This window comes from Varanus komodoensis, unplaced genomic scaffold (genome assembly GCF_004798865.1).
Source record: "Varanus komodoensis strain SLA01 unplaced genomic scaffold, ASM479886v1 scaffold7_1, whole genome shotgun sequence".
Taxonomy (NCBI): Eukaryota; Metazoa; Chordata; class Lepidosauria; order Squamata; family Varanidae; genus Varanus; species Varanus komodoensis.
Genome location: NW_025336479.1, coordinates 10,314,208 through 10,340,730, shown reverse-complemented (window position 1 = coordinate 10,340,730; position 26,523 = coordinate 10,314,208). Strand labels below are relative to the sequence as shown.

The 26,523-nt window shown below is 42.7% G+C and overlaps 1 protein-coding gene across 1 annotated transcript in view; it reads left to right on the top strand.

Annotated features, from left to right (window-relative positions):
* Positions 1-26,523, top strand: part of DNAH9 (dynein axonemal heavy chain 9) — a 224,899-nt gene that overhangs the window by 44,866 nt on the left and 153,510 nt on the right. The window contains exons 19-30 of the mRNA XM_044454085.1: positions 1,151-1,390; positions 2,589-2,749; positions 6,080-6,236; positions 7,963-8,067; positions 14,584-14,741; positions 15,697-15,835; positions 16,363-16,650; positions 17,130-17,346; positions 19,223-19,368; positions 21,386-21,494; positions 22,789-22,936; positions 24,444-24,618. Coding sequence (XP_044310020.1) covers positions 1,151-1,390; positions 2,589-2,749; positions 6,080-6,236; positions 7,963-8,067; positions 14,584-14,741; positions 15,697-15,835; positions 16,363-16,650; positions 17,130-17,346; positions 19,223-19,368; positions 21,386-21,494; positions 22,789-22,936; positions 24,444-24,618 — 2,043 coding nt within the window. The remainder of the gene's footprint in view (positions 1-1,150; positions 1,391-2,588; positions 2,750-6,079; positions 6,237-7,962; positions 8,068-14,583; positions 14,742-15,696; positions 15,836-16,362; positions 16,651-17,129; positions 17,347-19,222; positions 19,369-21,385; positions 21,495-22,788; positions 22,937-24,443; positions 24,619-26,523) is intronic.

The window sequence follows — 26,523 nt, the reverse complement described above, 5'->3', positions numbered from 1 at the left end:
ATTTTAATCACTCTTGAAGCAGGTCAGTGCTTTAAGAATTAGGTTGCCAGTGACTGAAGTTTATCAGATGGTTTTACAGCTCAGAGGGGTTTTGTTTTGCTTATAAAATGAAAAGCAAAGTCATTTCCTTCTAGCCTCTAATAAATAGAAGCTTGAGGGGAAATGACTTCTCTTTTTATAATACATTGAGTAGAGGTTCTTTTTTCTAGGCATGCAGTCTAATTTGGACACTGAGAAAAAACGTTGGTGGGTTTTTTTTCAGTTTTTAGAAGTGTGGAAAAAATTCAGCTTTTATTCTACCTTTTCTCATGTTTAAATAATTATACCCTCCTGACGTTTTACTTCAAACTGCAGTATCTGTTAACCTCTCCTTTCCATCCTTTGACATTTAAGTGGCAGTAACTCTATATCTCATGCTACTTATGCACATTTTAATGGCTTCTCATAGATTACCTGACACAGGTGGCCAGCGGGGGATACCATTGGGATCAGCAGTGTTTAAATTCCAGCTTTTCGTTAATGCCCTGATGGCTTGATCTTTTGTGACCATAACCATATGGTAGGGATGGTCTTTGAAACACCTTCTGCTTTGGGATAATTGCTCTTTACCTTTTGACTCTCTTCCTGCTGTGTTTTTTTGTGTGATGGTTTGCCACTGTCTCAGAACATTGGCCTGTAAAACTGGGAAAAACTAGTTATTGCTGGAGAGATGCAGAAGTGAGGAAAGGCAGGATGTCCCAGAAGAACTAGAGAAAGTCCTCAAGTATCTCTGTGCTTATTCAGCTGCAGTATTTTCCTACACTGGCACAAGAATCAAGAAGCAGAACATGACTAAAGTGTCAGTGTACAACATCTACATAACCTTCCAGGAATTACCATGAATTCTCACTCATAGAAATTCCCTTATTTGTATTGCATAATATTCTTGTGTATGTTATGGATTTGTATGTTTTTGTTTATTAATTGATTTAATAAAATTTAAATAAAAAAATTCCCTTCAGATATGTGTTTGTTTTCTGACACGGATTGATGTATTGCTTCATGGATAGTCTTACGTACATTAAAAGAAATCGCAGAATCTGGCCAAAAAACTCACCCATCCATCATTGTTGGCTCAGCAAAAGTTACTGAATTTCTTTCCCTTTCCAAGGTGGCACTTACTTGTACCCAAATCTGGTGGACCACAGAGGTTGGGATTGCCTTTGCCAGGTTGGAAGAAGGCTATGAGAATGCCATGAAGGAGTACTACAAGAAGCAGGTGGCTCAGCTGAACACCCTGATCACCATGCTCATTGGACAGCTCTCCAAGGGTGACAGGCAGAAGATCATGACCATCTGCACCATAGATGTGCATGCTCGAGATGTGGTGGCCAAGATGATAGCTCAAAAGGTTTGTTGCACACTGTGAGCGTCAGTGTCTTTTCCAAGTGCTTTCTCTTGGGATGGCCAATTCCTTTTGAGGAGGTTGTGCTCCGCCAGGGAGGATGAGTAGGTGGTCAATCAGCAGTGAGATGGCGTCTTAGGAAAACTTGTCCTGCCCCCACACATCCCAACTCATGGGTTCTTGGGACCAGTTTTTTTCAGTAATAAAACTGCTGAAGTCAGGACTATGATGGGCTGATGTTGTTGTGGAAAAGTTGCGGGCTACATTTTTACCCGGCTCCTCCCACTTGAGTCGATTCCTTGCCCTTCCCTTCCTTGCAAGGGGAAGTTCTTGGTGACTGCTCACAATTTCTGGAATTCCTTGCCAAGAAAGGCCCATCCAGCCTAGTTGAGGTGACTTTGTGTGTGTAGGCAAATAGTTCATTATTTATGTAGGCTTTTGGTCCATAAACTGACTTACAAATATGTTGAAATTTGGTTTAACTGATTGCTAATGAATTTTCATGCTTTACCTGCCTTGATTTTGTGTGTTTTATTTTGTATTTTATTGTTGTTCCATTTCATTATATTATACTTGCACTTTTGTTGTGAGTTGCCTTGTGTATCATTTGGTGGAATGGCTGGATACAACATCATCACCATCATCAGCAAATAAATAATAATGACTGCATGGTATGTTACAGAATTTCAAATAACCTCACATCTGATTGGCTGTAACTATCAGTAACCAGAAAAGAGAAGTAAGTCATACAGGATTTCTGGCAGTCATACAAATTTTTCAAGTGAGGAATTTTCTGGGAGGCATCACTTGAAAGCCAAGGCAACCAAAGAGCAATTTCAAGCACATCCAAGGGCTTGAGCATCCTCAATGGAGCCTTTGACTTCTTTTGTTTGAACAGCATTCCTCACACACACTATTGTCTAAGCTTGATTTTGATCATGTTCTCCCTTTGGCCATGTCAGACGAATTTAATTCTTGTGTTCACAGTTGAAGCTGGCCAGCTCTGATTCTGATCTGTTTTCTCTGTCCATTCCATATAGTTTTGCCACCTTCCTTCACCTTTGTTACTTGGGCAGGTGCCTCAGACTCTGCACAAAAGGAACTTGGATGAAGATGGGAAGTTTAGGAGAGAACTTGGGATATCCAGCTGGAGCCAGTACCAACTCCTCAGTGTTTTTATTGATTTTCTGCTCTACTTTTGAAGGTGGACAATGCACAAGTGTTCCTGTGGCTGTCACAACTCCGGCACCGGTGGGCAGATGAGGAGAAGCACTGCTATGCAAACATTTGTGATGCACAATTCCTGTACTCCTATGAATACCTTGGAAACACACCACGCCTTGTGATCACTCCTTTGACAGACAGGTAGATGCTTGGAAGGCTTCACATGTGGGAAGCTGGCACTCGTGTAGTAATTTAGCTTGGCAAGTTGTTAGACAGTCTGCCTTTTCTTTTTCAGCAGTGTGCTATTTCTACATGAAATTGGTTCTGGAGGTCCATTACGTCAAAGGGAGGGGATTCAATTCAGTTCCAGTAAATTTCTAGCTCATAAGATCAGGAAAGGGAGCAGTTGCAGGAAGATGCAGTACAACACTGGGTTTCCATGTGACGGGGGCTTAAAGGAGGACTTCTATGTACCAAAAATCCAAGCTGCTGGCAGAGACCACTTTCTGGGTCCAAACATAAAGTGCTTCTCAGAATTTCTGAGCTCCCCACCAGAAAGAGAGTCCTGTAAGTGATCTGGTCTTTGGGAGACGACTGTGGTCAGAGTAACTGGTAATCAGGACTGGGCAATATTTGGCCCTTTGGATGCTCTGGGGTAGAAATTACATCAACCCTCACTCTTGGCTATGATAGCTAGCTAGGACTGATAGGAGTTATAGGCCAAAACATCTAGAGGGCCTCTTGTTGTCCACCCATGCTATCAATGATGCAGGCTCCTTTGATTCACAAATCCCCGGAACTTAATACCCAACATTATCTTAGACCAACATTCCATGTTCAGCAGGGTGCCTGCATTGTTCCAGTCCAAAGATTTGTGGGCACCATTGGTGGATTGTAATATTTTAATTCAAAACTCTTACTGCCAGTAACATAGACTTAGGGGAGGCATTTCAACCTTTAAGAAGGGGGAAATGCAGAAAAGCCAGGAAAGCACCAAATCATTGGTGGAACAGGAGTAGAGCCAAAGGAAGAGGTCATGACCATCTGGAGACCTCAGGAACTGGTAAGAAAGAAGCTGAAGAGGGGAATCAAGAAGTTTAAATCACTTCAAAGTGCTTGGAGATAACTCAAAAACACTATAAGAGAGGCATAGATAATATGCATGCCATAAGTGAGGAAAGGTAGCATGAAGTCCAGGAAATTGCCAGCATGGTTAATGTGTAGAGTCAAGAAAGCTATTAGGGGGAAGAAAGCTTCCTTTGAAAAATGGAAGTCTTGCCCAAATTAAAAACAAGCAAACAAATGAACAGAAAGGTCCAAAAGCTTGCATGCAGGAGATGTAAGCAAACAGAAGCAAGGAAACAGTTTGAGCACATCACTAACAACATCCAGGCCAACTCTAAAGAGTCCTTTAAATTTATCAGAAGAAAGCAGTTAAGAAAGCAGTTGGACCATTGGATGATAATGGAATAAAAGGAGCACTAAGGGGAATGAGAAGATTGCAGGGAAGCCAAATGAATTTTGTTTTGTCAGTCTTCACAGCAGACGATGTAGAGCAGATAACCATTCCTGAGCTTTATGTATCCTAGAAAGGAGTTTGAGGAATTAAGGCAGATAGCAGTGACAAAGATGAGATTCTCAGCCTTATTGACAAACAGAAGGTCAGCAAATCACCTGATCCAGATGATATCCATCCTAGAGTTCTCAAAGAACTGAAACATGAAATTGCTAATCTTCTTACCAAAATATTTAATAACTCCCTTGTATCAGAGGATTGGAGGATGGCCAGTGTAAAACCAATTTTTAAAAAGGGAACTGGGAGGATCTGGAAAATTGCAGGCCAGTCAGCTTAACAGCTGTTCTAGATAAACTGTTTGAAAACATTAGACTCAGTAAGCACATAGAGGGACAAGCCCTGCTGAAAGAAAAAAACAGCATGGTATCTGTGAGGAAAAGTAATCTCATTAAGCTGTTACAGTTCTTTGAGAGTGTCAGTAAGCACATCAACAGATGCAATCCAGTAGAGATTGTTTACTTGGACTTCCAAAAGTCTTTTGACGAAGTCCCTCACCAAAGACTCCTGAGCAAACTAAAGCAGTCATGGAATAAAAGGGGGAGGGGGGTCCCCTTATGGATTGCTAACTGGCTAAAGAGCAGAAGAGAGGGTGGGAATAAATGGCAATTTCTTCCGATGGAGAGATTGCCAGTGGAGTCCCACAGTATTAGGACCAATGCATTTAAACCTATTCATAAATGATCTTAGATTAGGAGTTAGTAGTGAAGTGGCCAAGCTTGTTGATGACACCAAACCATTTAGGATGGTTAAAAGCAAAAGGGATTGTGAGGAGCTCCAAAGGGATCTCTCCAAGCTGGGAGAAGGAGTATCAAAATGGCAAATGTAACCAAATGTTAAGTGATGCATGTTGGGACAAACAATCCCAACTTCAAGTGTAAGGTGATGGGATCTGAGCTAGCAGTGACTGAGCGAGAAAGGATCTTGGGGTAGTGGTGGACAATGAATGTTGTCTACATATTCAGTAGTGTTGATTCAGGGCCTGATGAATATGTAGGCCCAATGTGCAGCTCTTGTGAAAAAGGCAAACTTCATGCTAGGCCTGATTAGGAATGGAATAGAAAATAGAACTATTAAAATCTTACTCCCCTTTTTACAAATCTTTGGTGTGACCATGCTTGGAATGTGTTCAATTTTGGTCATGTTACCTGAAAAAGGACATTATTGAGTTGGAAAAATCACAGAGGAGGACAGCAATAATAATAATGATAATGATAATATTAATAACAACAACAACAATAGCCAAAGCTCTCTGGGCAGTTTACAACAAAGTATAAAACAAGTAAAAATGATTAACAATATAAAAATGATCAGGTCTTTGAGGAGCGGCTATAAGAACTGGAACTGTTTCACTCAGAAAAAAGGCAGGTAAGGGGAGACATGATAGAGGCATTTAAAATAATGCATGGTGTAGAGAAAGTGGAGAGGGAGGGATTTTTCTCCCTCTCCCACAATACTCAAAACCAGGGTGATTCCATGAAGCTGGTTGGTGGGATAAAATGAAGTACTTCACACAGCACATGATTAAACTATGGACTTTGCTGCTATGGGAAGCAGTTATGGCCACCAATTTGGATGGCTTTAAAAAGAGATTGGACAGATGCATGAGGGAGGAGGCTACCAGTGGCTTCTAGTCTTGCTGGCTGTGTGTTTCCTCCCTCACCAGAGGTGGCCTGCCTGTGTACACCAGTTGCTGAGGAGCTTGGGCAGGAAGAGGTCTTGCACCCATCCTGCTTGAGGGATCCTGTGGGCGACTGATTTGCCACCATCTATTCAGAGTGCTGGACTGGATGAACGATTGGTCTGATCCAGCCTGGCTTTTGTTATGTTCTTATGAGAGCCATTTTGGACCCTGCCACAGAATTCCCTGTCACTTGCTTGATTATTGGCTTGGGAGCAGACTGTGTTTAGCACAAATGTCACTCCTTTCTGTTTTCCTTCTTCTCTGAACACGGAAGGTGCTACATCACTCTCACCCAGTCCTTGCACTTAACTATGAGTGGAGCTCCTGCAGGGCCAGCTGGTACTGGGAAGACTGAGACAACCAAGGATCTGGGCCGAGCTCTTGGCATCATGGTATATGTTTTCAACTGCTCAGAGCAAATGGACTATAAGGTAACTGTTCAGAAACAGTTAAGAATACAAACGTGTTAATTTAAGTTAATTTTATTTTAATGTTAAGAGGCACCAAGGCAGGGTGAAAGAGAAGTCACTTACTTTGCTTGAAAAGTGAAAAGTGACAGCTTTCTCATGCTGTTGCCATGTAAAAAGGTAAAGATAAAGGTTTCCCCATGACATTAAAGGCCAGTCATGTTTGACTCTAGGGGGCGGTGCTCATCTCCATTTCCTAGCCGAGGGAGCCAGCGTTTGTCCACAGACAGTTTTGGTGGTCATGTGGCCAGCATGACTGAACACCAAGGTGCACAGAACACTGTTACCTTCCCACCAAAGTGGTACCTATTTATCCACTTGCATTTATATGCTTTCGAACTGCAAGGTTGGCAGAAGCTGGGACAAAGCAATGGGAGCTCACCCCATCTGTAGATTCAAACCCCAGCCCAGCAGCACAGAAGTTTAAACCACTGCTGAGTGTAGGGAGGTGTAAAAGGGTTCTTGATCAGAACTATATGCTGGTATGGGGTTGGGGTGGGGGATGAGAAATTTAAAACTTCATCAAAAATCAAGATAAACATACTTATTATTACATTTGAAGTTGCAGAGGAGTTGCATTTCAGGTTCATTTTGATAAATTCCCCATCGACATACTTTATATTCTTTCTCTTTCACCTACTTTTTGGGGCATGAGCTGCATCAGAACTAATGGGAATAGCACAAAATACAACAGTACTCTAGTGGATTTTTAGAAATTTTTCCCTGGGAAGATGTAGTGTCCACGTTCCCTTTATTCCCCCCTTCTCCAATGCTATTTATTTTGCTCTTGTGAGAAAATATCACTATGTGACCTCAGCAAGTTCTTTGTTCTCAAGAAGGTGGTTCCCAAGCTTCTGAAAACACTTTTAGCTTCCACCAGTGGAATGCTGACTTGGTGAGGGAGGTTTTCAGCATCTGATGTGGAAATGAAACCTCCTCAGCTGCATTTGCTGTATTGTTGCCTAGACAAAATGCAGCTAGGTGGTGTGTTTTCAATGTATTTGGAACTCACTGCTGCTGTTGACAAAACCAGTCAGCATCAAATGGGGTTACTGCATGTATGCAGTAAAATGTGCAGTTGAGAAGCTCATTTGTGCTGGTCATTGCCTTCGTTTGTCTTTAGTTTCTCAGGTCTTTGATAAACACCTTCAGAACTCCCCCAGGACAGTGTGGAGTGTGGCTTTTTGTAATCCAAATGCAGAGAATTACAGACATCCAATGGAAGACAGAATGAGCATGGAGGCTAGGATCGCCTCTGCTTTTTGCTAGCCCTCCAAAACATGTTGAAATGTTTTCCTCCTCTTTACAAGAAGGAGAGCAGTTGAGGCATTACTGGAATTCTTTGGAAGATGGTGGTGCTTGCTGCTCCCTTCCCCACACCCCACACCAGCTTCAGAGGTAGTTTTCCATCTCTGAAGCCCAACCAGCAAAGAAAGAACTGGTCTGGCTTTGAGGGTGGAGCAAGGGCCCTTTGAAGTCTGACTCCTATTTCTGACCTCAGTATCTTCTTCCCCAGTTGCACCTGGGACTCTGATCTATCCTATGCCCTGCAGGACAAAGTTAGTAGATGCCCTAAATTGCTTATGAGGTTGGGAATAGATTGCATACTTTGCACTGATACAGATTCTCTGGGTAATTTTGCTGATCATTCTCTCCCCCCCCCCCCTCTCTCTCTCTGCATTTGTTGCAGTCTTGTGGAAACATTTACAAAGGTCTTTCTCAGACTGGTGCTTGGGGCTGCTTTGATGAGTTTAACAGAATCTCTGTTGAGGTTCTATCAGTGGTGGCTGTTCAGGTGAGTAACAAGTGCCTCATAAGATGAAAAATAAAACAAAAAGTGTGAGCCAGGGACATAGTTTACCACATACCTTGATATGCTACTTTTATTCTGTTTATCTGACATGTTGATATCCCACCTTTCTACTGATCCATTTCCAAGACAGTCACAGTAAAACCAGATCAGCCATAATATACAAATACAATCTGGTGACAAAAAGTGTGCATGTGAAACTCCTAATGAAGGCACTATATTGACATCTTTTTTCTCTTTTTTCTTGTTGAATTTTCTCTCTTGAATTCCCATTGTTCACAAATAGTATTTGAAATTATCACATTGTCCATGAAAAGGGAAGAAATGATTAATTTAAAAAGAACAGCAATGGCAGGAGCAGTCAAATAATCAACCAAATTATGTGGATAATAAAAGAGTGTTTAAAAGAAAAGAGTCTGGGAAGAATTTTTGTTAAATGGGGTGCTACCCCAGATAAACAGCCGTGCTCTTGAGTGCCACCTGGATTCAGAAGAGGCAGGTGCTTGGGAATTATTGTTTGAACACTGCTTCAAGAATTGTGGTTACATAAAGTGGAATGGAATTAAACCCCATTAGGATTAAATTTCCTTTTTTATTCCTTGGTCTTCTGGTGCTTGATAGCTGTCATTGAATGAGATGGGCAGATTCCATATAGCAACTTTACCCACTTCTGTAAGAAGAAATGCTGCAATAAATAGAATATTTGTACTGTTAACATTGGGGGTGTAATGAATTGTTATAGCAGTGAGAACTGACATCCATAGTTTAATACTCAGCATGCAGAGCTGAGATGTGAGTTCTATTTGCACTGAAGGCCCTGCGTCCAATTCACTTGTGATTAATGGATCAGATAATTCTCCTTCTGCACTTGCATTCACTTATAGGTCTGTTTCATCCTGTCTCAAACTGCTAATTAAACAATTTGCACAAAAAGATGCTTTAGTTTTAGACTTACTTGTTTTACAAAATATGCATTTTGTGTGCATTTTAAACTAAAATATGTATTTTTACACATGGTAATATTTAGAAACAAGTACTATATTGCAAAATTCAGAGAAGTGTGGCAAGTGAAGAAGAAGAATTCTGATCAACGTATTAATTTGGCAAAAGGGGATCAGGTCAGTTTTGCCTAAAGGTGCAGACTGAACAAAATGCTGCCTTTCATTTTACTCTCTATCATTAGTGTTTTAGTTTTCGGGATAAGCTCATGTACGAACTTTGACTAAACCAGGGGTCTCAAATTCGCAGCCCGTGGGCCAATTGCCGGGATGGGGGGGCACGGGGGAGGGGCCCTGCGGCCTTCAAAGCACCGGCGGCGCCCGGGCCGGCCTCCGGGAGCCACGTGGGATGAGCGGCCCACCACCACCACGGTGGTGGAATACTTGATAAAGCCCAGCCTCACTCAGACTCTACTTGCAGTGGCCCCCAGGTAAGTTGAGTTTGAGATCCCTGGACTAAACTTATGGTTGTACTAAAAGTGCATTGCTTACTAATGCTTCCTTTCTCTTTCTTTTGATTACTGAAGCAGAGGTTATTTTGTTATTATTTTTGATAAAAACAAAATAAATCTGCGGGCAGTGATAGTGAACCTTTTAGAGACCGAGTGCCCAAATTGCAACATAAAACCCACTTATCTATCGCAAAGTGCCAGCAGTACAATAAAACCTGAAAACTGTGGTTTTAGTTTAGGAAAAACAACTCATAGCCAGTCCAAGCAAATATGTATGTGTATGTGTATGTGTATCTGAGTATCCATGGCAAAGGACTGACCGGCCAAGCGTAAGTTTGGACGAGTGGCGGATAAAGAGTCATGGCTAGTGATGTCATCACCTGGTGTTGCTGCTCCTTTCTGAGCATGCACATGGCCCCAGGGTGCACTGTTTTCCGATGCTCAGTGGGTAGAGTGAAGCTGGGGCAACTTGGCTCATGTGCCAAGGAGAGTTCTGCATGCCCACTGTGGGAAGCGTGCCATAGGTTCACCACCACTGCGCTAACCCTACCCTGGTGCGCACACCTAGCCCTAATATAGGGGTAAAATACTATTGAAAGGGGTGATTTTGAAAAAGCCTTCCTTGAGTAGGTTTTTCTGCACAGCTCATCATTTCTCCCCATTTTAAACACATACCAAACATCAGAATCATGCGAGGACACCTCATTTTTCTAACCCTAAGACGACCCTGGTGCACACCCTTAACCCTAACATGGGGCTAAAGTTTCAGTGAAAAGAGGATGACTTGAAAAACCGTTTCTTGAGTAGGTTTTTCTGCACAGCTCATCATTTCTGACCATTCTAAACACCTTCCAACCATCAAAATCATGCCAGGACACCTGGTTTTTCTAACCCCAACCCTACCCTGATGCACACTCCTAACACTAATACAGGGTGAATGTTCCATTGAAAAGAGGGCGATTTTGAAAAGCCTTTCTTGAGTAGGTTTTTCTGCACAGCTCATCATTTCTGCCCATTCTAAACACAATAAAATCGGATAACCGATGTTTTATCTCAGAAAAAATACCTTACAGCTAGTCCAAGCAAATATATATATGTATCCTTGGCAGCGCACTGACTGGCTTTGCGAAAGCTTGGACTAGTCCCGGCTCATCAGTTTCGGCTTGTTATGTCATCACCTGGCGTTGCTACTGCTTTTCAAGCATGCACACGGCCCCTAAGTGTACTGTTATTCTATGTTCGACTGCTGGGACGATGCTGGGGTGACTTGGCTCGTGTACTGACAGAGAGGGCTCTGTGTGCCATAGGTTTGCCACCACTTCTTTATGGTAAAGGGATGATCAATACCTGATATGCACATGATTTTAGTTTAGGGAAACTCAGTGGAGAAAGGGAGCCTACTCTGATAGGTTAGTTGTGGTTTGACCTCTTGTAGATGTCTAGATGGTATGGCACATGGCTGTTACATAGCTTCTGATGTAGTACTTCTCAAGGTGCTCTATTTTCTGGCTCATATTACGTTTCAAACAATTTCTAGGAGTTACTGAGCTTTGATATCCACACACATTCTTGAGGAGGTTATGTTGGAACATTTATAGATCTGAGTCATTGTTTATGGTGGCATTCATCATGAGAGCCAGTGTGGTTTAGTGGTTAAGAGCATGGGATTGGGACTCAGACGATCTGGGTTCTAGTCCCCACTCAGCCATGGAGCCAACTGGGTGGCTTTGGGCCAGGCACAGACTCTCAGCCCAACCTACCTCACAGGGTTGTTGTGGGGATAAGATGGAGGAGGAGAATGATGTAAGCTGCCTTGAGCCCTTTGTAGGAAAAAGGCAGGATATAAATAGAAAAAAAAATAAAAAATAAAAATAAAATGTACCTAGCACTTAAATTGTGTTTTGTGTTGAATTGGCTCCTACACTGGTTGGCTGTCTGCTCCAGGGACATGCAATGGAAGGAAGGTGCACTCATGTAGTCCCTCAGGAAAGGATAGAACTTCCGGGAATCAGCCTCAAACTGAAGTCAGCTAAGCCATCCTGAGACTCTAGTAGTGGATGGGCTAGAAAAGCTTTTAATAAATAAATACCTGGGCAAACGTACAGGGAGGGGAAATGCTTGTGTAAATCAGTGGAGTGAGGATTAGATCCTCTTAAGCTTGTCAATGTGCCCTGACTTGGAAAGAGAACAAAGAGTACATCTCATTGAAGGAGACAAGATATATTCAGATAAAGAGTCTCTAGTTAATATAATGTTCATGACTTTTCTCCATTTGTTAAGGCAGCTTTTCCCAATTCAGTGCCCTCCAGATGTTTTTGGACTTCAGTTCCCATTAGCCCAACTGGTATGGCCAATGATAATGAATGTTCAATTTTGTAGTCTAAAGCATTTGGAGAGTACTAAGTTGGGGAAGTCTGGTTGCATTGATCATTGAAATAAAATTAAGACTATTAAAATGAAATTTAAAACTCCATCTTCATGGTTTTGAATATGATTTGGAATCTAGATAAGGAGAAAATCCATTTGATTGTGTCCCTTGTAAAGCTTATGTCACTTGGAATTGTAATTGTTATTGTTTGAAGACAGACTATTAATAGTGAAATTAAACTAATAAAATTGTGTTGATAGTTTCCTCCTCTTGGGAAACACCCCAACCGGAAAAGCATTCATGAGATTATGCTCTCCATAGATAATAGTCACATGATTGATGAATAGTCATGAGGTGTGAGCTACTCAGCAGGACAAAAGAGGCAAGGCATAAAGTTAGTGAGTAAAGGGAAGAATGCTAGATAGATGCATTGCTGTTGTCATTCCATATTCAAGGCAGCAATTCACAAAACCTTACTTAACTTTCAGGTCAATTAAAATTATACCTTAGATAACTAGTGTATGTGGATATGATATTTGGGGCCCAAAGCAGGGGGTGTTATGTTTAATAGGCTTTCTGCCATGTGGGCATGCAGATCAGTTATACAGGGGGATAGAGGAATGCTATATCAAGAGGCATTTTAGATGGCATGGAAAACTTGTATTCCTTTTCTCTCTGCATCAGGTGAATCTGTACAATTGCTCCAAACAGGCTGGTTTGGAATAGACCAGGATTGGGATGTGACCTGATATCACCAGCTCCCTCATCCTTGCTTCACTGAGCTTTGTTGCTGGGTGTTACAGTGTGGGAACTCGGCTCTTCAGCCTACATTTTATGTTCAGGCAACCACAGCTGCCTGGGTACCAGAACTGCCATTGGATAGAGGCAGCCCGTTATATTGTTGCTATTCATAGGGAGCAGCTTCCTAGGTGGCTGCACTCCTGCTGGTGCAGCCCCCCTTATTTCTAGTTCATATTTTATTTATTATTTTATTTATTAAAACATTTTTATGCCGCCCCATTCGCCGAAGCCTCGGGGCGGCTTACAACACTAGATAAAACAATAAGTTAAAATATCCATATAAAATAATCATAATTTAAAACACACATTATAAAATAAGCCGCCCTGGCCAGATAAAATTCAGTTGTGCTAGCATTTAAAATGTTGCTTAAATAAAAAGGTCTTTGCCTGGCGCCGAAAAACAAATAACGACGGCGCCAGGCGGACCTCTCTGGGGAGCGCATTCCATAACTTAGGCACCAACCACTGAGAAAGCCCTTCTCCGAGTAGCCACCCTCCTAATTTCTCTCACTGAGGGCTCCCGGAGAAGGGCCTCTCCCGCCGATCTCAGGGGGCGACTGGGCAAATATGGATGTAAGCGCTCCTTCAGGTAACCAGGACCCAAGCCGTTTAGGGCTTTATAGGTCATTACCAACACCTTGAATTGGGCCCGGACTTCAATGGGGAGCCAGTGAAGCTGACGGAGAACTGGAGTCATGTGAACATAACGTCCAGTCCCCGTCAGCAGCCTGGCAGCTCTATTCTGAACCAATTGAAGTATCCAGACCGTCTTCAAGGGTAGCCCCACGTAGAGCGCGTTACAGAAGTCAAGACGGGAAGTCACCAGCGCATGAGTCACTGTTGCAAGGGAGTCGTACTCCAGGTAGGGGCGCAGCTGATGAATCAGCCGAAGCTGGAGGAAAGCGCTCCTCGCCACTGTTGTCACCTGAGCTTCGAGTGAAAGCTCCGGGTCGAGGAGCACTCCCAAGCTGCGGACCTTGTCCCTAGGAGGGAGTGCAACCCCATTCAGGACTAGGTCAAATCCACCCTCTCCGAAGCCCAATCCGCCAACCAACAGGACCTCCGTCTTGTCTGGATTGAGCTTCAGTTTATTGGCCCTCATCCAGCCCATTACCTCGGCCAGGCACCGGTTCAGTACAGCCACTGCCTCACCTGGATTGGTGGAAAACGAGAGGTAGAGCTGGGTATCATCAGCATACTGATGGTTCCGCAGCCCACACCTCCTGATGACCTCTCCCAGCGGTTTCATGTAGATGTTGAACAGTAAAGGGGACAAAATGGAACCCTGCGGTACTCCATGGCAAAGCTGCCATGGCGCAGAGCCATAGTCCCCCAGCACCACCTTCTGGAATCGGTCGTTGAGATAGGAGCGGAACCACCGCAAAGCGGTGCCTATTGACTCTAGCATCTCCTGTCATCTACTTCGGGCTTCAAAAAAGGTGAATTTGCTCAGGGCTGATGATGAACTGAGTTCAATCATAACCGTCCTTATGGAAACAGAGTTTATGCCGGAAGGAAAATACTTCACTGTTTTGGAAATTATGAAAGATGTGGGAATAGCTAACACAGATCTACATTTCACTCCGATATTGTAAGGTTTTTTAAGGCAGTAGTCCAGTGCTGCACAAAGATAAGCTTTACTCATAACATGGCAGTAGTTCTACTAGCATTCACCTGCTGAGGTGGTGCAAGTCCTCTCGTCTAACAGCAGGCCTTTTCCTGCTGTGATGTGCTACCGTGTAGACATATGCTCAGTCCTAACATGTACCATATCAGCCCGTTTTATGAAGCATCAGTAGACTGCTAAATCTGCTGTGCCTGTTTGCTGTAAAAGGAGTGGAGTTCTTATGAACAGCCCAGCCCCATTTTCTTCCATTTTAAGGTAAAAAGCATACAGGATGCTATAAGAGACAAAAAGCTGAGTTTTAATTTCCTCGGGGAAGATATTAAATTGGTTCCTTCTGTTGGTATTTTCATCACCATGAATCCTGGCTATGCAGGTCGTACTGAGCTGCCTGAGAATTTGAAAGCTCTCTTCAGGTAAGACACAGATCTGCTTCCTTTCAGTTTTTAATCATGTTTCTGACTGAAGGTGATTGTAATACGTTACTTAGTATGTCTCACTTCTCCCTGAAGTAGTCCTGTTTATAAATCATGGTTTCCATTTTACAGAAGGGAAATTGAGGCTGAGAAGTAGTATCCTGCTAGTTTGTCATAACTGCCCTGGAAATTAGATCTGGCTGTTCCTGCTTCACCTCTGTCACTGTTGATCACGGTATCTTATGCAGGGATCTGCCCCTGCCACATCTAGCCTATCTTGGAAAGAGCAAGGGAAACAGGCATATTACTCTGTATCTGAAATTTAGTCCAGGGTTTGAGTGAAAGTTGACAACCCTGAACTGGTCTGCAGTCAACAGGCTATATAGAATGTGTCAATTTCGGCAGTGTGTGTCTTTCCTCCAAGATCTCATTAGGCATGCCTGCTGGGCTCTTCCCGGGAAGATTTAGTGTGACTATTATGCCATTGTTAAAGTTGGCCAGAGGGAACTAGAGAGCTAAAAGTCTCTAAGTTAATAGAACTAAAAGTTAGGAGGGTGATTTGGGACTGCAGAAAATCCTGAGGAAACCATATTATTAGTCAAGCACTTTATCACAGTGACTGACAACCCGGTATAAACTGTGACTGGAACATACTTATGGACTTCTTACCCTGGCCAAGGCTTCATAAGCCAGTCTGTGGTGCTTGGTGTTCCAGTTTGTTTTACAGTTTGGGTCCAGTGCATTGAAAGTACAGATGCAGGGGAAGGATGATAGCAAAGATGCAGCACATGCCTTACATGCAGAAGGTTCCAGTTTCAATCCCTGCAGTTTTATAAGAGGGATCACGTGGCTAGAAGACCCTTTTCTGCCCAAGATCCAGGAGAGGCAAATAGTTTGGCTTAGTACAATGCAGTTCCCTGAGTAGTTTGGTTACATCTGTGGGCTTCTGTCCTAGGCCTTGTGCAATGGTTGTGCCAGACTTCGAGCTGATCTGTGAAATTATGCTAGTGGCAGAAGGATTCATAGAAGCCCGGCTATTAGCTAGGAAGTTCATCACCCTGTACCAGCTATGCAAAGAACTGCTTTCCAAGCAGGTAAGCAGATTTCATGTCTTGTGCAATATCATCTAATAAGGAACAGTACAGAGATATTTTAGCTTTGTGAACAACTGAAACAATTAGTTTTGCATACATCCAATGTTTCCTTTCAAAGGTATTGTAGGCTGTGAAATGGGAACATGGTTGATGCTGTTGTTCCATTGTGTATTACTTTCCTTTATCTGGTGCATCTAGAGGAGGTAGGCCTTTCTGAGACCTGCTGTTCTTAGATTTAAAATCTTCAAAGCACAAAACTGGTTCTCAGGATTTTTCAGTCAGGCCTGTTGGGATTTCATCCCCTTACTTCATTTTTTTCACCTCATTGGTTCAGTATTGATTGCTTGCTGGCTTTCAAGTCCTTCCAGCAGGAAGCCGAGGATCAAAGTGAGAATAAGATGAAGGTTAGCTTCTTCTCCTTTGATAGCATGCTGAGATCTGCAGATACTCTTCCAAGATTTGCTGTGTGGGCTATGTACAAACCAATTATCCTCTTTTCTCTCTCCCACCCCCACTCCCATAATTAGGATCACTATGACTGGGGATTGCGTGCAATTAAGTCAGTGCTGGTAGTTGCTGGATCCCTCAAGAGAGGAGACCCAGACCGTCCTGAAGACCAGGTGCTGATGCGTTCGCTTCGGGACTTCAACATCCCAAAGATTGTGACAGATGACATGCCAGTGTTCATGGGCCTGATCGGGGATCTCTTCCCTGCTTTGGATGTCCCCAGAAAGCGGGACCTTGGTTTTGAATCCTTTGTCAAACAAGCTGTGCTGGAACTCAGACTTCAGCCAGAGGACAACTTTGTGCTCAAAGTAAGGCCCTGGCCTTTCACTGTGGCCAGAATTTCCTATTTTCTTACTTATCTTGAAACGGTTCCTGCTGCCTCTTGTAAAAAAGGAGTGTCTAAGGCTATGTGTGTATCTGTGAATCACTACTGTAGTTTTTTGCATTGTGATTGGCTTAGTGTTTTCACTGTTTGTCCCTCAGTATGCTTCTACTTTTAGCTATTGTTTCCTATCCAAATGGGATCCTTAGTTTGTGACCATTCATATTTCATGTTGCAAGGAATCATTTTGTTCCTGCCAGTGTGGATAAGGAGTTGCCAATTCAGGAGTGTAGTAATTCAGCTTTAAAATTTCTTTGTGCCATATAAATATTCTGAATTTTACTCTTTAAGAGTGGTTGTTGGTGGCTCATAAAATGGAGCGCTGATTGTGCGTCTGCTTTTGTTCACAACATGTTGTTCTTTTTTCATTGGCCTGTGCCTGTTCATTTTTCATTCAACGTGCAGGTGGTACAGCTTGAAGAACTCTTGGCAGTCCGGCATTCGGTCTTTGTGGTGGGCAGTGCAGGTACGGGCAAGTCGCAGGTGCTGAAATCCTTGAACAAGACTTACCATATTATGAAGCGGCGGCCTGTTTGGACAGACCTCAACCCAAAAGCAGTTACCAATGATGAACTCTTTGGTATCATTAATCCTGCAACAAGAGAGTGGAAAGATGGTAAGAGTATTCTTGCATCTGAAAAATCCAATAGGAGAGGCATTTTTCAGTCAACTTGCAGAATACCCAAAATGTTTGCTTTGATAGTTCTGTGTAAGTGCAAACTATTTCTTATAAAAAGCTAGATCTTTTCCAGCATTTTCTATCTTTGGCTCTTTCTATTTTCACAGATGAGGCTCTCATGAAAAGTAATAACTTTGTTTCTCTCTAGTGTGTTGGTGCAGCAGGGCTGCTATTGGTTGTCTGCACTTTTCTCATCTGAACTTTAATGCAGACTCTCCAGAGAAATCTTTCTTTTCTTAATTTCCTTGCTTCTCTTCCCCATCCTACTCACTTAACCTTTTCATAACCAAGAAGAACTTGTTTCATATGAACATTTTAAAAATGCATCACATACTTCCACTCTTTCTGGGCCATAGTGGAGCCTCCTCTGGAATCAAAACAGGACAAAAAGGTGGTGTTTGTGATCCAGAAGGAGGGTGGGCTGGCCAGTGGGCTGGCCCCCATGGTAGGATGCTTTTGACCTAGTTGTGATCAGATGGGGAGAGAGCACATCAGCCTGCAATCCAATGCCTTTCAGGTTATGCTGTCTTCCCACATGTCTCTGTAATAGTCCTACCCATCTGGCACACTCCCAGCATGGTGAGACTTTGGAACACCAGCACTTGACACCTAGCTGGCATGGGCGCATGAGGGACTTCTGGAGATTCTGAACTTCGCATCTTCCCTCTGGCTGTTCCTCAGGTGCCAGACATTATGTTTTGCTAGCCGTGCCCAGCTCTGCTACCTTGTTGTGGTTTATGGAAACAGACCTGCAGTCTAGGCCAGAGCTTTGGAAGCATCATCCCCAATGGGACTTAGGAGCAAGTGTGAACAAAAGAAACTTCAGCAGTGTGGATGGCTGAATGTCCATGAGGAGAATATTCATTTCTATTTCACTTGCTGTGATACTGACAGTGTAAATAGAGGAATCTAGAATACACAAGATTTCCAAGTGAATTGGCCATCTCAAAAGATAAAACGCTTGGAAGATATACCAAGGGCAGAAATTTACAAGAGCCCCAGGCTATATTCCCATGCTAACTATAGACCTAGATGTGCATTGCCATTTCAGTTTGGATGGGCAGTCTTCATTTGCCATTGGACCAAAAGCTGCTGGCAGCCTGTGTATGTATTCCCTTACCTCTGGGGAACACTTCGGGGCACATGGGAGGGGGAAAAGCTGCAGGAGGGAAGAGAGGACAGGGAAGTTCCACTGCATGAGTGAAGGTCCACTAGTGTGACACTGGATTGAAGCCTTTTTGTGTATATGCTTCTACCGGGTTGTGTATGTGCACTATGGAAGCACACTGTAGGATGGAAGCAGCTATATACTAGATAGTTAATATCTTCGAAAATGCAAGTGCTTTAAGGTTGCTAGCAGCATCATATGAATTTTTCAGAGGAATGAGCAGGTTGCACAAACGGGGAAAAAAGGCAGACTCTTACTGTGGGCACCATACCCTGTGACTCACCTGCAATCTATTTAAACTTAGAAACTCTTGATTAGGGTGATGTTGTTTCACTGTGGGTAATGTCAGTTTGCAGGGAAAGGGGCGAAGAACAAAGTAATCATAAAATGCTTTCCAAATCTCTCTCTCTCTCTCCCCCCCTCCCTTTAATTGTTCTCAGTGGTATTAAGTGGTGTGGGATTATTTTCAGTTAGATTATTTGATCACATTTATTCAAAAGGAGATTCTATTCATATCCTGTTGTTTTTGTAATTATCAGATTTAACTAACTGCATTTAGTGTTTGCTTTGCCAATTTGCATGCAAGCTGAATAAAATCTCTAGAGGTTATTAAAGAGTGAGCGCATTGGTTCCTCTGAGAATCCCACTGAGTACCTATGATCACTTTAGGACTGTTCTCTTCGATTATGCGAGACTTAGCTAATATTACCCATGATGGCCCCAAGTGGATTGTGCTGGATGGTGACATTGATCCTATGTGGATTGAATCTCTCAATACTGTCATGGATGATAATAAGGTAAGACACAGGTGCAAAGATAATAAGCATTCTTGAGTGCAGAGTAACCTGCCCTTTGCCAAAACTCAAACAAATGTAAACTCTAGAATCAAATTGCTGTAGAAAATCTTCATCGCTCCCTTTGTTTCAAGTATCTGGGAGAAAATCACAATTTCAGGTGCAAGAAATTATAATCAGGAAATGTTTACCTGTTTAAGTTTTCAGAACATTGTCTTCAAATAGTTCCAAGAGACACTGCTTTGTTGGAAGTGGTGCCAAAATATGCACACATTTTGTCTGAGATCTCAGTAGGAGGAGGAACAGCAGCAGCAGCTGGTCATTTGTCATTTGTTGCTGGTGAAGTTCAACATCTGAGAACCAGAATCTACAAAGGGCACAGTATTATTATTATTATTATGATGATGATGTACATTTCTACAGGATTGTGCATAAGGTTGTGTTATCATTACAGAATCATAGAATAGTAGAGTTGGAAGGGGCCAAGAAGGCCATCGGATCCAACCTCTACTGTTGCAGGTCACCAATTTATATCATCCCACTCAGATGGCTGTCCAGTTTCTTTTTGAATGTCTCTAGTGTGGGAGAACCCACAACCTCTTTAGGCAACTGGTTCCGCTGTCATATTGTTCTAATAGTGAGGAAACATTTTCTGATATCTAGCCTGAACCTGGGTTGTTGCAACTTGAGTTGATTATTCCATGTCCTACTCTCTGATATGAGTGAGGAGAGATCTTGACCTTTCTTTTTGTGGTACTTATAGGGGGATATCATGTCCCCCTCAGTCTTCCCTTCTCAAGGCTGAACATACCCAGTTCTCTCAGTCTCTCCTCATAGGACAATGTTTCCAAACTCTGGATCATGTTTGTTGCTGTCATATGGATCCTTTCTAACCAAGGAAGAATTGGAGAAAGCTTGAGAATTTACATTCCAAGTTATTAGTCCCCTTCAGTATAGAGTTTTGCTGTTTTACGGACCACTGTAATATGCTGTTCATGGGGATATTAACGGAAACCTCTTGAAAACTTCGACTTGTGCATCTGTTAAAATGTTGAATGGGGCAAAGTGCTGGGATCACGTGACCCTTACATGTCTCAGTTGCATTAGCTGCCAGTGTATTTCAAGAAGCTGGTTATCATCTTTAAAGCCTTGGATGACCTGGAACAGGGCTACTTGAAGGGCTGTCTCCTCCCATGTGAATTTTCCTGTCCACTGAGTTCAGCTGTTTGGTCCCTCTTGTATTACCTTCAGCAGTACAGCTGATGGTGACCTATGAGAAGGCTTTCTCAGTGCAAGCTTCCTATGTGGAACTCTCCTCTTGCGGTCAGCTCATCATCTCCTCTACCTGTGTTCCTCTGGCAGTAGAAGACATTTCTTTTTGCACAAGCATTTTATTCTTGCTGTTACCTTATTTAATTTATTCTTAGTTCTAGGGCTGGGGCAAACCCTAGCTGCATCCATTCCTTTAGCATTTGCATACTTAAATTGCTCAGCCCAGTCTTACAAAGTTTGCTGAACCAAGGGGAAGTCATGAATACTCATGGAATGAAGGTTGCACGGTGGGCGATTTTCTTTCATGTCAGGTGCAGCCTGCAAAACTTGGGCATGCTCACCAGGAACCTGTACTCAGGGCTGGTGCAAACTGGATGGGAGTCCAGGGAGCTGAGGCCAGGGAAACTGACAGATTCGTCATACATTCATAGTTAGCCTTGGCTCTTTCTGTTTTTGCTCAATGTTGCTTTTGGTTAGGTAATTGGATTTTCATTCTGGATTATTTAATTATGGATTATTAGTACTGTTTTAATTATGGATCATGGCATTTATGTGAATTATGGTTTTTATATTGCTTTGAATGAATCCATTTTGGAGAGGCAAAGCAGGCTGTAAATATTTGTATAAACAGATGAAATGCCCAACCCAGGCTGCTGGTATGTTTCGCAGAGGTCAGCGGGTGACTTGTCCCGTGTTGTCCCCTTTGTTCTTTTTTGCTGCTAAGCTGACCATATCTACCCTTTTGCAGGTGCTCACTCTAGCAAGCAACGAAAGGATTCCCCTTAATCCCACCATGAGGCTTCTCTTTGAGATCAGTCACCTGAGGACTGCCACCCCAGCCACAGTTTCCAGAGCAGGTAGATGGCAGGGAAGGGAAAGAGCGTGGAATTTCCCCTGGTGTAGTAGAAAAAGAACAGGCTCACCAGTTGGCGTGGTGCAGTGTTTAAGAGGGGTACACTGGGGTTTAGGAGATCTGGGTTTGAGTCCCCACTTAGCCATGAAGCCCATTGGGTGGCTTTGGGCAAGTCACTGATTCTGAGCCCAACCCAACTCACAGCATTATTGCAGGGGTAACATGACAAGGAGGAAGCAGCTAATGTGTTCCTTGAAGGGAAAAAAACAAGTGAGATATAAATATGATTAGTTAGCAAATAAATCCTAAGGCTCACGAAGAGAATGTCTACGGCAGAGTCTGGTGGCCCTGATGACCATGTCCCCTGCCCACATCACTGAGGGCTTTCTGCATTGGCCCTGCCTTCTTGCCTTTGGCTCTGCCCACCTGTGGAACTTCTCTAAAATCCAGATTCAGGCCTTAGGCTGAAAGTGTTTCTGCATTCCCAACTTGAGGGATATTTCTCAACCTTTCCAATCCCCTTTCCTTTTCTGTTATGTTCATTAGATTTGATGAGCCTGTGCAGAGGAACTGTTTTTAGGAAATTTAGGAACTGCATTTAATAAGTTCAGGGCACTTTATAAATCTTTATTATTAATGATGATCATCATTTGGTAATGTGCCTGCCAATTGAGATATGTGCCTTTTTGTATTTTGATACATATTTCTCCTTAGTTTGTGTCCTGGCATTCATTCTTCTGTTTGCCTGTGAGAGGCAGTAGTGAATGCAGCAGCTGTTATCTGTGAATCCTGAGTTTTGCACCAAATTTGAGTTTTTTTCATCAAATTGTCTGCTTGTGTAGCACATTTCCCGGCTTGTCACAGCTTAGCAAGGGAGCTATTGCCTGATAATCCATGGACTGGGGATGAAAGCAAAAGTAAGATGCTTTTGCTGCCTTTTTACTCAGCTGCTGTCTGTTCTCACATTATAGACGTGCTGGAGTTATTTTTGGTAGATTCTTACTTTATTTCTAGCACACAGATGTAGGTTCTTAAACAAGCAAAAAGCTACATTGGTAGTATAACTGGTAAATCAAAAGACAGAAGGCTGGGCAGGATATTCAGCTGTGTCGGTTGCACTGGTCAGTATGGGATTGCCGAGAGAATATCAGGTGGCAACTTTATTTGGTGCACAAGGTAGAATTAAACAATGTTTGTTCCTGCACAGTCCTAGGTGATCATTACCTTTTAGTTATCTGTAATTTAGATATGGAAAACTGGACTCCCAGTTGCTAATGTTGACTTTTTTTTTTCTCCAGGGATCCTTTACATCAATCCAGCTGATCTGGGATGGAATCCTCCTGTGAGTAGCTGGATAGACAGACGAGAAATCCAGTCAGAAAGAGCCAACTTGACCATTTTGTTTGACAAGTATTTGCCAGTTTGTCTGGACACCCTTAGAACCAGGTACAGTTCAATGGCACGAAGGGTGACTTGATGCAAAAAACCACCGACATTGCACATTTACTGAATGTGCATTCCACATGAGCTTTTGATGATTTGGATTAATCCCTTCCCCATGTTTGCAGATGCCTCCTGCGGCATAGTGGATCTACTCTAGTTTCTCTGAACAGGTTCTTGCTTGCATTCAGTGTCATCCCTGTGGGGTTTGACAGGGTTCCCCCTTTTTGTCTCCAAAAATGAATAATGAATAGCTGTCTTCAAAGTGTGGCTCCTTGTATGAATGTAAGGTGCTCCAAGATCTCTGGGAGGAGACGGCACTTGTCATAAATACCAATTTGCTTTTAACTGTGCAGAAACACTGTAGTGACACCTGCTGACAGAAGAGTCTTACAGAAGTATCCTTTCTTGCGCCTGTTCATTTGACAAAACAACGGGATTGTAATCCCAAGAAAATGTCATAATGTACCATCTACAGCCTGTGAACAGACAGTTGTGCAGAGGGGGCAAATAACCGTCTATCGAGGGCAGGAAACTTTTTTCAGCCCGAGGGTGGAATTAGCTCCAGACAAGCAGAATGAGGCTGTATGCCGGGAGCTGCAAACCAGAGTGGGCCACCTCTCCACCACCACCTCGCCCAAGCAGCCCCAGTTTGATTCATTTTCAGGAAACGTCAGGTGTGTGGGGGGGTGTGGCCAGCTCCTTCAGGAACTGCTATTCTGAGGTGCCTGAATCTCCCCATATTTGTGGTTCAAGAGTAAGTCAGTTCCATATGCTCTTGACTTAGACAAAGTAAGCATATGTGCTTTTCCAGTCAGACATCCACCAGTACACATTTATCTTCACACAAGGTCACTGGTTCTTAAGCCAGGGATGGTAGAGCTCAAGCTTACATGCAAGAGAAATGGAGCTTGAAGGGTTTGGCTTTTGTTGCAGGTGTATCCTCAGCTTTCAATTCCCATGATTAGTGTAGGCTGGAGGGGAAAGGGCATCCTGATGCCTCATGCATGTTTCCTGCAGAGCTCTTGAGAGGAGCAACAGATGGTTCCAAGACAAGTATATTTTGTAGAGCCAGCCCCTTCAATAACTATATATATTTATATTTTTAAGCAAAGTGCAGGTCTCTTCTGGTTTCACATGTCTGTAAATGTAGCCTAAGCCAATGTAAAATATGAGATGAAAGGACTTATTTTATTACTCTGTTATTTGACCACTTCTGAACTCATTGCATTTGTGGCAAATCAGTGCCCTTAGCAAGGTTTCCATTTCACTTCTTTCAAGAGGATCAAAGTTTTAAAATGGTTCAAACTTATGATTACAGTTATTACTCAGCTGCGTGCTGATGGTATTTTATTCCTCTCTGTAGCAGTGGATAAGAAAGATATACACAATGAAAGTTTTAAAAATGTTAATGTTCAGAAAGAGGATTTATATGCCTATCTCCTCATATTGTTAAATGGCAGTCATGCTAAATCCAATTAAACTTCATAAGTTTTCAATTCTTCCATTATAGATTTAAGAAGATTATTCCGGTTCCTGAGCAGAGCATGGTTCAGATGTTGTGCTACCTCCTTGAATGCCTCCTCACTAAGCAGAATACTCCTCCAGACTGCCCGAAAGAGCTCTATGAACTTTATTTTGTCTTTGCTGCTATCTGGGCCTTTGGCGGAACTATGTTCCAGGACCAGGTAAAAAGAGCATTTCCTTGATAACTGCTTAAATTTTCAGCTCCCTAGAAGCAATTGTCTCACCTGCAAAATTAGTGGTGGTGTTGGTGCAGTCTTATCAGATGCAGTAATAGGGCAATGAGTCAATCTTGTGCCACAGGGGAGGAGTCCGGAAGTAAAAGGTGTCAAGAGAGTCAAGAGATAGTGCTTCATGGAAGGCACCCTCTTTGCAAAAGAGGAGACTTGTGAGTGTTTGGAAGTTGAAAGTTGCTATTGAAACTGTCTTAGCATATGCTCAGTGGTTTGGAGTGGCACTTTGACTTTGCAGGAGTTTGCAAATTTAGATGAAATTTTTAGGTGTTAGTTAAAATTCAAGCAATGGTCCTGCTTCTTCTGTTAAACTTTATTGTTGGGTTTAAACAACATGACAACCCCCACTCAAAGGTAAGTATGGGTTCAGTGAGGCTTAATATTGAACTGTGGGTTCTTATGGCTTGTTAAACATAAACAACTTGCGAAGAGAGCCCGTGGTTTGTTGTTCAGTTGTGAATTGTGCCTTGGTTGTAGTTAGCAAACCGTGGTTTGTTAGTAAGCATGGGTTTGGACAACATGATGACCTACATTTCAACAACAGCCTGTGGTTCAATGACAACCCTTACTCAACCATTGAGAGTGGATTATTTTATTGTCTGGACCCAGCCACTAAGTGTTTCTTTGCACTGGGGTTCCCAGATATGATAAATAACAAGGCTTGATACTAGGGATAGACAGATTGCTGTGTGAACCCAGCCAGAGACAGAGAGAGAGAGAGAGAGAGAGAGAGAGAGAGAGAGAGAGAGGTCCTTAAGTGTCACATTGTCATGACTTCTACACAAGGAAGGTTTTGAAACATTGTTGATGTTGTTATTGTTATGCCGATGATGCCATTGTAGATTATATAGCACACATTCCTTTCTCCTTCTCTCTCCATCAACATAGATAGGATAGTAAGTGCTACATCTTTAGAAGTCTTAAATCATTATCACCATCCTAGGATTTGTCCGGCTTTAATATTCAGGATTTTTAAAATATTAAGATCATTTCCATAGGCCCTTTGTGTGTTCTACCTGTAACTGTTCATAATTTATTGGAGAATTGAAAGGGTAGGGAATCAGAGCCAAACTCAAAGCAGTGGTTTCCAAAACAAATGGATACATTCCAGTCAATGTCAGTGGCCAGGTGGCTTGGTTTCAGATGGCATACTCTTTAAACCAAGAGCTGGGTGCATTGCTCTTCTGAATGCTATAGGGATCAGTGGTGCCAGACAGCTAATTGGGGATCCCATTTGTAGTAAACTTTGGGGAATTCCTAGTGGAACTTGGAAGCTTACATACAGTTTGTATGAAATCTTTGCATAAAGTCTGCATGAGGTGTTGCCAGTACTCCCCTTTTCCTTTGCTGGCTCCCCCTGCATGTGGGCCAGTACTTCTTGACACAGAAAAAAAAGTGAAATGAATGACATTTCAAAAATTGTCAACCTCATCTATAATTCTAAATTTCTCCCTCTGCCCCTATCCGAATTTTTAGGAGGATAAGCTTAGAAGCTTAATCAGTATCTTAGCTACTTGATTTCTGAATAGAATATAGTTAAGTTAGAATTTCTTTATAGGGAGTAGTGCTATAGTGGAGCCAAGGCTTGCTGGGATGCTGCTCCAGCACATTTTTGTTAGTAGAGATGATGTGGATGGCATCTGCTCCCATCCGCTTCCTCTGAACTTAGTTGCAGTCCTCACAGCGGCTGGGAGGACATGAATTTTCTCCAGTTGTGATGTAGAGTTTTTATTGGTGGCTTGTTCTTGAATGCACAGAAGACCTGCTTCCAGCAGATGAATTCCTAGAAGCTGTTAGTTGCTATTGATCAACCCCTCAATTGCCTGCAATTTTGGG